Source organism: Panthera uncia, chromosome A2 (assembly GCF_023721935.1).
Source record: "Panthera uncia isolate 11264 chromosome A2, Puncia_PCG_1.0, whole genome shotgun sequence".
NCBI lineage: Eukaryota > Metazoa > Chordata > Mammalia > Carnivora > Felidae > Panthera > Panthera uncia.
In genome coordinates, this window is record NC_064816.1 from 84,437,855 (window position 1) to 84,451,872 (window position 14,018).

At 35.0% G+C, this 14,018-nt stretch overlaps 1 protein-coding gene across 3 annotated transcripts in view; it reads right to left on the reverse strand.

The window, feature by feature from the left end:
• Positions 1-230: 230 nt before the first annotated feature.
• The window catches only part of SEMA3A (semaphorin 3A), a 465,628-nt gene continuing 451,840 nt past the window's right edge, over positions 231-14,018 (reverse strand). For all 3 annotated transcript variants that reach the window (XM_049641371.1, XM_049641370.1, XM_049641368.1), the window contains 2 exons: positions 8,367-8,509; positions 231-6,977 (listed from right to left, as the gene is read on the reverse strand). In XM_049641371.1, the coding sequence (XP_049497328.1) occupies positions 6,522-6,977; positions 8,367-8,509 (599 nt within the window). In that variant the 3' untranslated portion in view covers positions 231-6,521. The remainder of the gene's footprint in view (positions 6,978-8,366; positions 8,510-14,018) is intronic.

Consider the following 14,018-nt stretch of genomic DNA (forward strand, 5'->3'; position numbering starts at 1 on the left):
TTACATTTTGAATAGAGATTTTGTAATCTAGGGAATTTGTTGTTGTTTGTTTTGTAAATTCTAGAGAGGCTAACAATAACATAAAAGAGAAACCTTAATCAATCATGGCACGTATCTCAAGTAAGTGACTAGACTATTATCTTGGTCAAAATATAATAATCTTGGATATTTACTCAAACTCTTCTGAATAAATATTATTTTATAACTTTAAGAATTCAATATACTCTTTGACAGTACACTTTTTCATATGGATGCCAGTTTTTATTTTTCATACTGTATTAATATTCACTAGGTAATAATTTAACCTATTCCTGGGCCAAATAAAATACTAGTTTCAATAACCAACCATTAGGGTCAAAAGTAACGTAAAAAGAAAATGAGCAATATTTCTGAAATTGGTAGATGACAATATGCACATTTGAAACGTAAGATTTTTTTTTTTTTTTACCACTTTTAGTCAGTGTATAAATTCAAGTAAAATTTATGGAATGGTACAGAGAGACCCATATTAATTTGTTGAAATTTATCAGCAATTTAAAAACACTGAAAGAAAAAAAATATTTCAGGACTAATGAAAGTGTCATTCTTTTACTGAAATTCAAGGATGGAAACCTCCTAAAAATTGAGGTGTAATAAAAAATACCCCAAAATGGAAACGATGCTTGATTTTGGACACACAACTTAGTCTAAAACAGTGCAAGCCTTTCTGGTATTAGTCATCAACAAAACGATTGAAACATTAAGAACCGAGATACACAAATGACAGGGACCTTTTTTTTTTTTAATGTATTTACTTGAGGCCTAATGCTTTAGTGAGATTTACAAAGAGAAGATGAAGTTGAGACTTCAAATTACCCAAATTGGAAGGACTTAAATACATTTATGAAAACTTGTGCTTAGGTACTGTATAAATATACAGTGTGTCTGTAAGTATAATGTTTAGATTAAGAGAAATAAAATACCTTCTTGTGTTATGTGAGAAAAGACTTGACAGTTTAATATAATGGTGGTGTTCCGTTGACAATTTCAAGAGGCAGCTAAGCCTCCTCATTTTCTTGACTTATTCTTTTTTGTTTTCTGTTTTATTATTATTATTATTGTTATTATTATTATTATTTTTTTTTACACAGGAGTCTCTGCCTGTCAACTATGTGCACTAACGTCACCCCTATCATTGTTTAGCCCTGAAGCCCTCCATCTAGGGTATCCATTGAATAAACAAAGGCTTCATATTTTAATGCCATCTTTGATGATGTCTTGTTTGTGGGCCACCTTGTTAATTAGCAATGTTGGAACCTGCGTCCGAGTGGACTAACGCTAGACGAGTTGGGCAATGCTGAAAGCAGGTGACGTATAAGGGAAGATTTCATTTGAACTGTGTTAGACCAGCATGAGGAAGCTGTCTTCTCCCAGCCACTCACGTGTGGAATTCCGAATTCTGCAAAAGCAAGATTGGTTGAACTAGAGAGGAGATTATGGCATAAAGATTAGTTCAAAAATACTGTGGGAATACTGCCCATTGCTATGACTCCAGCTAAGTAAAGACAAAAGAGGTCAACATGAAGAGGGAAGATAGGGAGGGTGAACAAAATGGGGAGGGGGTAGAGAGAAGCAGAGTGAATGACACCATGTGCCAGTGATGAGAATGTAGGGTGCAAACAGAGGGCAATAAACCAAAATCAGGGAAAAAATAAACAAACCCAACACTCTGATTCTCGGTAGTGGGGCATTTTATTTTTGCTTATGAACTCTATAATTTATTTGGAATACCTGTTCCCATAATAAAAGCATTTATTTTCACACCTCTCTTTAATTCTTTTTTCTGCTCTTCTTTTGCTTTATCTGGGCACATTTCTCATGTATGTCAATTCCCAGACTGCATGTCACTTATCTATCTTCTGAAGCTCTCCGTGCTCTCTTGAAATTCATCCCTTCCCCTGTGATTTCACAGCACTTTTATCCTCTGTTTGCATTTGGCACTCATCACATTGTGACCTGGTTCTTTCCAACAGTGATTATTAAGCTTCTTCCCCATCCCAGCCATCATGATAGGAACTGGGGGTAGAGATAAATTAGATACAGACCCTGTGCTCAAGTAGCTTACAGTCTAGAAAGGGATGAGGGTGTAAACAAAGAAACTACTCCTTTGTGATGAGTGTGGCAGTAAAAAGTATAGACAAGGCACAGATTTAGCGCAGAGAAGGTGGTTAATTTCATCTAGAGATGGAAGGATCAAGAAAGACTTGCCAAATAGGATCAATGAGTATGTGTGGTAAGGTGTAAAATATCCTCATCGCCTACCAGTGCCTAGTACATAGTAGGCAGAAAAGATCTACCAACATAAATTAATTGCACAGGTAGGAGTCTGGGTCTAAAGTTCAAAGGGTCTAGAAGCCTAATTTCTTTATATTCGAAATCATCTTTTTGTTTGGTTGGGTTCCATTTGGTGCCTCTCCTTTTGCTTGTGTGTGCTTGCATGTTTGAAATTAAAACCAAGCTGTTTTCTTTGGGCTGGCTGACTGTGAAAATGGCCATACCATTCCGGTGGCTTCAAAGATTCATCATAGGTCCTCTTAGTATATTAACTTTATTTTTTTATGTGTGTTTATTTTTGAGAAAGAGAGAGAGAGACATAGTGCAAGTGGGGCGGGGGCAGGGGCAGAGAGAGAGGGAGACGCAGACTACGAGGCAGGCTCCAGGCTCTGAGCTGTCCATACAGAGCCCAATGCGGGGCTCAAACTCACGAACCGCAGGATCATGATCTGATCTGAAGTCAGACCTTTAAACCGACTGAGCCACGCAGACGCCCCAGTATATTAACTTTAAAAAAGTATGTGTCTTTAATTAACTAGTGCAAGAAAATTGTTAGAAAGCAGATAAACTAATAGGCTTTTGCAGACTTTGTGAAAAACAATGTTTTCCTTTTTATGGAAACACGTATTTTGCAAACATTAACAATGAATTTGGAGAATTATTACAGCTTTAAAATAAAAAGCATGGATGCCTTTGGCATTAGGCCAGTTTATATCTAACACATGATAACACAATAAGATGATGTTGAATCCTGTTTGTTAAGTTTGTCTTTGAAGACATCACAATGGATAATTTCCATTAAAGTTTGAATGCAAATTGTGTTTTAAAAATGAACTCATAAAACAAAGCTTTTAAAATGTTATACTAATCACTTCATATTGATGAAAAAATGCTTGCTTATGATCTTAAGGATAGGCAATTTCAGTAACAATTGTTGGCCATCCTTGTTGATCCTGAATGAAACCAAACTGAGCATGATAATAACACATTATAGAATTTCATCCCTATATTTCCTCTTTTAGGCATGACATAAAAAATAACAATATTTAACTTAAAGGGCATAAAAAATGAACATCATCACCATAAATATAGAACTCAGTTTACAGATGACTAGAACGGAGAAATCTGCTAGCTGATTATGTAGCAACCTGACTCTGGTTCTCAGCATTTTCTAAACTTATGTTCCTTGACACCATATGCTACAGGGAACAGTAAAGACATCTGAATTCAAATATTTTGAAGAAATGTGTATTTAGCAACTGAATACATGCTAAAAGGAATAATTTACAGCAGCAGTTTCATTACATTTTTCTCTCCAGTTTTCTAGTTCCCATCTGAAATGCAGTGATAAATACAGATATGGAACATATTTACTACCTGGCAAAAAACATGCTTATTGGATGGGCACACACCCTCTGTCCTTAAATAGCACATAAACCACCTTGTCACCTGTGTGGGGAAATCTTGCATTTTAGGGTGATATTGAACACAATGAAATGGAGTCCCTATAAAAAGTTGAAGTTTACTGTCCTTCCTCTTCTTTTCAAAATTATTTACATCTCTTCTGCCTAATGTGTAGGTAGCAAAAATATTAAACACATACCACTGAAAATCACTAAATAATACATAAAGTAGCATTAAGTGTGCATTTACATGCATTTACATTATACATTTGATTTCAACTGGGCCATCATTTCTCTGCTGCGATGTATCTTTTTCCAATCTTAAGAGTGCTGTCATAACTTGCTTATGTTCACATGAGTGTCTTAACAAAGTTTCAACTCTGATGATACATGCATATGCCAAAGTCTATTAAAATTAAATTAAGTGGGACGTTGATTATTTTTCGTGCAAACTGTCCCCTCTTAATACACACTGGCAGATTATGACTGCAATAAGAACTATCTACCTGCAAGTTATATCAATAATTTTCTTCAAAAACTTAGACCTGATAGTTTATAAAGACATGCAAGTAGATTTCCTTGTTTTGTTTCTTTTCTTTGAAGTCTAGACTTACTTTCTCTGGGTATTTCATAATGCTTAACAAAATGCGTTCGGATATTGGAAGACATCTCCTCTATCCCTTCAAGTCCATTATTTTTGAGGACTACTATGAAATAAGATACTTCTGTTATTGCAAATCTGTTTCAGTTGCAAATTTAGAAGGAAATGCAACACCAAATTTTAGCACAGTTAAGATACTCCATGAAAATAGAAAAAAAATACCTATTTTTGGAGCCCTCTTTGTTCTTTGATTTGTATTTCAAACGTTTCTTTTTCTCTACAGAAATATGTCCTTCAAATAATTTAAAATTCAAATACAGTTTAAGGATGTACTTCTATAAGTAACACCGGATTAATCAATGGAGCCTAAAATTGAATGTAGAATATTTTTAGACTTTCATTTGAAATAGGCATTAACAAATTGTTTATTCAGACAACTAAATTGAAACATGAGCTCCCATCTGTGAAATATTTCAGCTGAGAATTTTTTTTACAAAATTCACTGTAGTCTGAGGTGAGAAATTAATGCTGAGTTAATTAGAATCCCAAGACAGCTAGAGTTAGAATTTCAATGCCGCTTTCATTAATTAGCAAGAAGATGTTTCCTTTGCAGTTTTGTGCATGATGAAGAATCTAGGGAGGGATTCCTGGAAAGGTGAGTGCAGTGCAAAAGAAACTATCATAATGCGGAAGGCCTTATAAACCTTGAAGTCAATGATTCTCAAGGAATCATGTTAGGACAAGGGACGAGGCAAGTCCTTTATTGAACATCTTTTACCTTATTTTATAAGTTGTTGGAGGAAACAAAAAGCTTTACATGATTTAAGTGTGAGTTGTGTCCCAGAAAACAGTTTGTATAAAAGTCACTCCCATCAACATGAAATGAATCAAGATGATCTGTTTTAAAACAGATCATTGCTTTAAACAAGGTGAGGTAAGAGACAGCTGATACAGATGTAAACAGAGTTGGAAAATTTGCTTTTAAGATGTTGTTCTGAATATTACTCTCTTTCAAGAAAATTAAGTGACACAAATGTAATTCCTAAAGGAATAATGAGAGTTTTTATGTCTCAAATATCATGTGGGTTTTCAAGCACAAAATTAAGAGATTTTCTGTTAATGCTATATTAAAACAATGCTTATTATTTTCATGAAATACGCAGTTCCTTTTCTCCTTATTGAACCATTAGGCGCAACACAGTGCATTGAACAAATCAAAATTGTTTCTCCTTTTTCTTCTGGTTAAATGTTCTGTTTTTTCTAAGAACATTATGCAAGTTAAAGTTAATTTTGATCATGCTTAAAGAAGGGGGGTGTTATCTGTTTCAATTCCTCAGAGAAATAAAGCATAATTTATGTCCAGGTTTTAGGAATCAACTGTTAATGATGTTTATGTGTTTCTTGAACAATATCAGCTATCCCTCTTGCAGAACTAAAAACACAATGTCAGGGGGAAAAAAGCAGCACACAACTGGAATTTGTGAAACAAAAATTATAGAGCACAATAACTATAAGACAAAAACCTACTCTAGCTTAGAAAAGAGCTAATTTTTACTGCATATTTGTCATGGTACATTTAAATTATAGTTTTAATAAAATACATCTTTAGATCAAAGCTGAAAGAAGACATCAGTAGTAGATCAGTGTATTCCATTTTTCCTCTGGATGATGGATGGTTTATGTTTTTTTATATTTCCACAGACCATTTCATTCAGTCTCATTTTACTCCTCCAGTACATATAAACACAAGTGCTGGTAGACAAAAAATATCCTTGAATCCAACTATATTTTGGAATATTCATCAGCTTCATAAATCCATGCAGTTTATTTTAGACTTTTAGTTCAATAAAATGGCTTTGCTGATGCAGTTTTTCTTCTTTAGATGGCAATATGGCAAATGACATTTTTATTTCTCAGGCAAAGAAGAAAGGGAAACCTGTACAATGAAATCTCATAGGAAACATTAAGTCTGCTAAAGTGAACCTCTGCGTTCACCTGACCTCTATTAGGTGTTGGTATTAGGAGGAAAGCCTGTTAGGAAAGTTACTCATGGACTTAATTTATAATTGGTGGAACTCAGTTGCATTTCCCACCATTGTAAACATCCACATAATGCCATGAAAAAAGTTCATGTATATTGCATTTTTTCCAGTTATTGTCTAGGCAAGTTTCTACTTGTTTGAGGTTTCTAGAGGTAATGCAGCTCAGACACTCCTGGGTGCCCTCTCAAATTCGTGGGTCCGCCTGTTTCTACCTTTCTTATTTTCCTGCAAGTGCTTCCATTTGTTATTGTTCCCCTGGGCATGTCCTGGCCTTTGCCGACGTTGTTTTCGGTCCCTTTTCCACACTTGTTCACAGAACTCATCCATTGTGTTCAGATTGGGGTGGTTGATGAGCTGCATGAAGTCTCTGTACCAGACCTTCTGGCTAGGTGTCATGCTGTTGGACATTTCTTTGGTCTTAGAGCCATCTCCATCATCATCTTTATGAAGAAGCTCTTCCAAATGCTCTGTGTCAATGACTTCCAGGGTCACTTTCAGAAGAGTTTGCATGAATCCATGTTCCACAGCATGGCAGAGGTAATTGCCTGAATCCTTCCGCTGTAGGCTACGCAGTAGAAGGCCTTGTTCTGTCCTGATGATGTGATCATCCACTCTGATCTGGCAGAAGAAAACGGTAGTAAAAATATACATATTTAAAAGAAACAGAAGTTCTAAAATACTGTCTCAGTAAAAACTTAGATTATGTGTTGAGGCACATTTTAAAGTTGATAAAATTTCTAGCTGAAGAGAGATGATACCATTTCCCCATCAGAAAAAGAGTTAGAAATTTCTGTAAATTGTTTTTAAGATACAATGGAAAATGTTGGTTATCTACTATCTTAATAGAAGTTTTCATTATAATAATTTAAGATATTCAAGATAATGAAAGGACACAGATATACTTTATTTTATAAACGTGAAAGAAGGTATATAAATAGAGGAGAAAGTTAACATTAAATCTTAGAAATACAGAACCATGATATTAGAAAACAGGACAGCATTAGAATGAACTCAGAAGATTTGAAAAAAATTAAGAATCAGCAGTTGAGCAAGAAGAAAAATGCATAGGAGTACATGCTTAATAATTATTTATTCAGTTTTCTAAGTCTTAGGTGTGTCATAAATATAAAGATATGCTCTTGAATGTACCTAACCTTACTTTTATTTTGAATACGGTTTACAACAGACATCTCGGAAAGGCCTAAGCTGATAATGTATAAAATTGTATAAAATCAACTTTGACGTTTGTAGGGTGTGATTACATATTCAACGATGCTTCAAATGTCAAAAAAGGGAGGGTTTTATATTCAGATTATGGTTGTAAAATTATCTTCACAGAATACATTCACAAATACCTACACAGTCCGATTAGTTACCCTTATTTAATATTTTTTAAAAGCTTAAAAGGCTCAGAGTATGGAGATTTTCTCTGTACGATTCTTTAATTTCACACAGGAATAAATGAATCAATCCATTGATGAGGAAGATCTGTCTGATGCTTCACGTATAGTTCATACTTCATGTACAGTTCATACTCTTTATCCTAAAACTCCTAGCCCCGTTCCAAAACCTCTCCTCCTCATTTGAGAAGAAAGTCAGTAGAGAAAATAAAACATGTTTGGATAACAGAATTAATTGAACAAAAGTTAAAATTAGTAGAGGATTTCTTTCTTTCTTTCTTTCTTTCTTTTTTTTTTTTTGGTACAAAAATATAGATAACATACTTTCTTTGTAGATAACTACAAGGAAAAAGAAGACTCTCAAATATATCTCCAAATGGATTCTGGGACAAAATTCTTATCAGCTCACCTTTGTTTCTCCGGTTCCTAGCACAAAGCCTGTCATATGATCAGCCTTCAGTGAATGCTTGTTTAATGAATGGACTATTGATGGGTTAAGAAAAGGATAAAGATTCCCAGTATTTTTTTCACCCTCAAGTCAACCATGTTGGGGTCACTTAACAGTATATGTTAGATAGAAATAATCCAGTCAATTTCATTCCTATACCTCTTCTTTTCGCTCTTCATTTCTCCTCTGGAATTGCCAATAGACCAGAGCTCGCTGTGATTTTGGACTGCATTCCAGGAACGTGCTACTATTTTCTACTCCATAGATGATTCTTTCTTCAAGGCTGTGACCATGGTGATTATCTGGCCAGTGATGAGGAAATGAAATGAGGAAATGTTAGAGAAGTAAACTCAACCTTCCAAAGTATTTATTTGGAAATTCAGAAGATAAATTTGTTGCCAAGTTGGAAGTCTTTTCCAAATTGATTTAGGATGGCAGAAATGTCATGGACGTAAGGTTTCAGAACCCAAGTGGCTGCTTAAACAGACTCATTATTTCGGTATAGCTTATACAAAGCACATGCAGAGATTTGCCTACCAGAAAGTAGCATTACGTTAACAAAACCAGTCATGTGTGCAGTATAACTATACATCTTTATATGCCATGGTAATACTTTCCAAGAAATTATTTTAACTATAAAACTCTATGCTCTGACTAATGGGGCCAGTTCATAGTGTACTATTCTCTAGCAGAAGTTATTTGACTGAGATTTTGGAAACAAGAATCTGTTGCTGAGAAATTATTTTGCCTCTTTGTGTTTGTTTTTCATCTGTAAAATTAACTTCACCAGCCATTGATATTTACCTAGTATTTTACAGAAGGTAGAGTTCAGGAAGTTTATACTCCCCACCACTAACCCTTAAGTAATCAACATGGTTTTTCTGAAGATCAATGGGTGTGAAATGTTTGGGATGGCTCAGAAGAAAGATGCACAATTATAAAGCAATGTGGTTTCAATTGTCCTTATTTTAAAATGATACATCTTTTATTATTTTCAAGAATTAGGCTAAAGAATATGGCAAGAGTATATAATAAAATGTAGCAGTAAGAAAACCTGTTTCCTGATTAAGTTTCTATTATTTTACCCTTTATGTAACCTCCTTCAATATGGTAAATGAAACACAGTTAAGATCAAAAGTGGGACACAGGGAGTCTAGGTAAAACTCATTTAGAGAGAGAAAAAAAACCCTTCCTTATTATCTTATATAATCCTGTTTCCATTATGACATCCTGTACAATCTGGAACTCATTAAATTAATACAGAAAATAATAAATATATTTTCACATGCATGGAGGGTTGACAGCATAGACAGATGAAAAATTTTTGCTCTTTACTTCAAACTCAACTAGGTTTTTAATTAAAAAAAATGTTTCCCCCTTTTTCTGGCATCACTTTGTTCTAATTAACTGAGTACTTTGGTCTGTCACAGACAATATGATTTGCTCTCACTAGGTTTAGAGCTTTCCGAAATCCTGCTTCCACCCGATCCCTGTACACAGCTTGTGTCCTCCACCCCCTATTCTCACCCTGCCACAGTTGACATTCTACCTCCGTTTGCTCTCTCCAGGGAGGTCAATATTAGCGCTTGGTTTTCTATCACTCTGAATTATGAAATGAGGCTCTTCTAAACTTGGGAAGTATCTGTCCCTTCTTATTCAACAGATCAATACCCCGGAAAAAGGAAATGAAAAGGAACAACAATATTTAACTGATTCTAAGTCACAGTATTTTTTATATTGGAGCTATATCTTTGTATGTCAATATCTATATGGAATATGGCCGTGTTTTTATCCCCCCCCCCCGGAATTATTAGTACATTGTTGAATGAATAGATATGTCACATGTTGCTATGCTAATCTGCAGGGTATGTGCTTCCCTGGACAGAGGTGAATTGAATTTCTCTGCCTAACAGGGGCTGGACAATCTCCTGTGATACCATATTTAGAAAACCTTGTCACAGAGGTCAATACAGTTTACAATGGACACATTTTTTTTTTTCCTGATAACTGCCATGCAGTTTAACCTTTGATTTAGAAATCCTTTTATTTGGAATATTACTCAGCCTTTAAAAAAAGGTCTGCAATCAGTAACAACATGGATGAACCTTAGGGAATGCTAAGTGAAATAAGCTAGTCACAGAAGAACAAGTACTATGTGATGATCCCACCTATACCAAAGATCTAAAAGAGTCAAACTCCTAAAAGCAGATGGTAGAGTGGTGGGGGCCAGGGGCCAGGGTCTAAGGGAAATGGGTAGGTGTCAATCAATGGGTATAAAGTTTCAGTTATGCAAGAGGAGTACGATCTTGAGATCTGCTGTACAACAGTGTGCCTATAGTGAAAAATATTGTACTGCACACTTAAAAACTTCAGAGGGTGGGTCGCATGTTAAGCGTTCTTACTCCAATAAAATAAAATTTAAAAAGCCTTAATTAAAAAAAATCCATTTAGGCAGAGACTTTTTATTTAATCTCTACATATTAATGAATCATAAAATATATGCCAGCTTGATAAAAGTAAAAAGTCCACTGTATTGGGTTGCACAGGTGGCTCAGTCAATTAAGCATCCTGCTCTTGGTTTTGGGTCAGGTCATGATCTCACAGTCCATGGGTTCAAACTCCTTGTCGGGCTGTGAGCTAGCTGCATGGAGTATACGTGGCATTTTCTCTCCCGCTCTCTCTCTCTCTCTCTCTCTTTGACCCTCCCCCACTCATGCTGTCTCTGTTTATCTCAAAATAAATAAATAAAGTTGATTTTTTTTAATCCACTAAATTTAGAAACAAACAACATAGTGATCCACTAGTATCTTTTGCCTTACCCAGGCCCACTTTACTTGTAGAACTTTATGAAATAACTGACTTGTCTCTCACCTAATCTAAGTTACCATCAAGAGCTGTAGAAGTCTTATGGTGTACATAAGTTCTTGCTTACAAACATAAAACTCCCTTTAAATCTTTAACACATTAGTTGACACACAGTTAAGAGAATGTAACTTGTATAATAAGAAATGAGAGCTTACTATAAATGTAACATCAATTAGGTATATTTTCAAAAATTCACAAAGTTGTCTTCTTCCCAATTAACTTAATCATTCTATCTGTTCCATACAGAGTTAACATTTCTTCTAATCCTGGGAAACCTGCTCAGTTTTTAGTTTCTCTTCAAGGTCTTCTCTGGTGACAGCAAATGTTTCCCAATGAATAAAAATGAAATGAAATGAAATGAAATGAAATGAAATGAAATGAAATGTTCTCTTAAGAGTATATGTTTCCTTCTATTGAAAAAAAAACATTTCATTTCACCTGCTACTTACATATAGTAGCATCTAATATAAGATGACATGTGATTTAATCAAGAACTTATACCAAGTTGTTTTGAGTTTAACATAGCAGTAGTTCCTGGCCTTCTCTTCAAGAAACACGGCACTTTTCCATCTGAATAACTGACAGACCACAACTGGTGAATTTGGTTCACTGACGAGGTATCTTTAGTTTGCCCTGATAACCACTTGTGCCAATACCTGTAGGACTCATTCCTCCTTTAAATTGGCCTTTCTTTCTTTCCTTTGCCCAAATAAAAAAGCAGAAGGAAGTATTCTAGTTAGTAAGCACTGAGGTTACAAGTTCTGCCACATCAACTACCCATCATAGTCAGTATGCAGAGGTACCACCATGTTTCTTTGGGTTGACATTCTCGTAGGTTTTGTTAGGTTCTGCTGCCATTAGGAACAGTTGCAAAAACTCAATTTCCACGGAGTATAGTTGTTTTCTATTAATTCCTCTGCAGCAGAATATTTCTATCATCAGCAGCTTTTAACTTAGGGTCAGAATTTTTAGCTAAAGTGGCCTCAGAGGATTCCTGGGTGGCTCAGTCAGCTGACGAGCTCTTGATTTTGGTACAGGTCATGATCTCATTGTTTGTGGGATCAAGTCCCACATGGGGCTCTGCACTGACAACATGGAGACTGCTTAGGATTCTCTCTCTCCCTCTTGCTTTCTTCCTCCTCCCCCACCCCATGAATAAACTTAAAAAAAAAAATAATAAATAAATAAATAATAAATAAAGTGGTCATAGGCAAGCATTCATATATTTGGGTGCTCAGATATAACAACCTGTAAACATCTTTTTCTGTTCATTTCCTCACACCTGATACCTTATAAACAGATACCCAAGAAGTATTTCAAAATGATTAGAAGGCACCCAATAACTGTCCATTCCCTTTCCTGATCCTTCTACCCCAACTGCTTGAGTAAATGTTGTACAACATAGAAAACATTAGAATTCCAATAATAATGTGATTCTCTCTTTCCCTTCTCCTTCCCTCTGCCCCTAATCTCTCTTTGTTTCTGTCTCTTTCTATTAAAAAATATAAACAGGAACAGTATTTTGATTCTTGTTTTTAGCAGATTTGCAACGATTTTCCTAGGATGTCAAGTATAGGATGGCTTTATTAAAGTAAAGAGCTCTGCACTGAAATGGTAGCATAGTATAGCTATACTCTTAAGTATTTTTCATAGCATATACTATTGACCTTAAAATTCCCCAATACAAATCAAAAGCTCAGCTGAGAAAACATTGTGGATTAAAGATTTCCTGAAGGATATGAAATCTTGCATATTCAGGGTTAAGCATCATCTGAAATCTCCCTCTGCATGAAACTAGTTGATCTGAGAGCAGTTTACATGGAACACATATAATAATATAATTGATTTTATTGAATTGTGTTGGGTGAGGTCCTTCTGACCTATGTTGAGGAAGCCCATAAGCAATACTCTATGGATTTGTTCACTGTGCTTAGGTCACAGTGTTGTCCAGTATGGTGTCCACTGCCTTGCACTATTTTTTTGAGGTTCATCTTGGGAGAAATCTTTTTTTTCTGGTGTTAATTTTCAGGAATTGAGATTCTCTTGAAAAAGTGATTTTTTTAAAGTAGGCTCCACACCTAACATGGTGCTTGAATGCACAACCCTGAAATCAAGAGTCACATGCTCTAGTGACTTAGCCAGCCAGGCACCCCCCAAAACTGATTTTTTTTTTCAGAGAATTAACTTTGTGACTCATCTGTTGATTACATTTCTCCCTCACCACGGAAAACATGTGTTAGACAAATTTATGTTTTATCCTTACAATGTCATGGTAAATATGTTCTTCCTACATGCCTGGTTTTGTTGTCAGTATACATGTTTTGTCCGTGTGACGTTATTGCCATCTTTATCTTATCTTTGTTTTCAATCGAAAAATGACAAATTGTCTGACATATATTAGGTCATCTAACAATTTTGGACAATGTGAAATTTTTATAACCCTTCTTAGTACCTTTTTTGTTGTTTACATGTATCTACATAAAATTAATCGTATAACGCCTGGACACAGAAATAGTCTTAAATATGTGAGGTTAATTATTGTTACTGCTATTCTTGTGACAGTTTCAACTGTTAATTCAAAACTTAAAATCCTTTATTGAGAATCCATAGTCAGCAAATTATGAACTGCTTCCCAACATCAATCCTACTTCCTGACCACCATCAAAAAAAGTATTTTCTCTTCTAGACTTCCTAAAATCTTTTTACATATATTTTTAGGGCACATGTAGTCTTATTTGTTATGATTATTTATTAATCTTTTTTGTTGTGATTATGTATAAATCTAGTTGTCTTCTTTCATACCATATGTTTTATAATCCTGGCACTAGGCAGTCATAAACCCTTAGCTAATGTTTGCGAGAGGAAAATCCAGATAACTATTTAGTCTACATTTAAAAGCTGAAACCTCATGTAACTTTGATATCCTTATATCAAGGGGATATCATA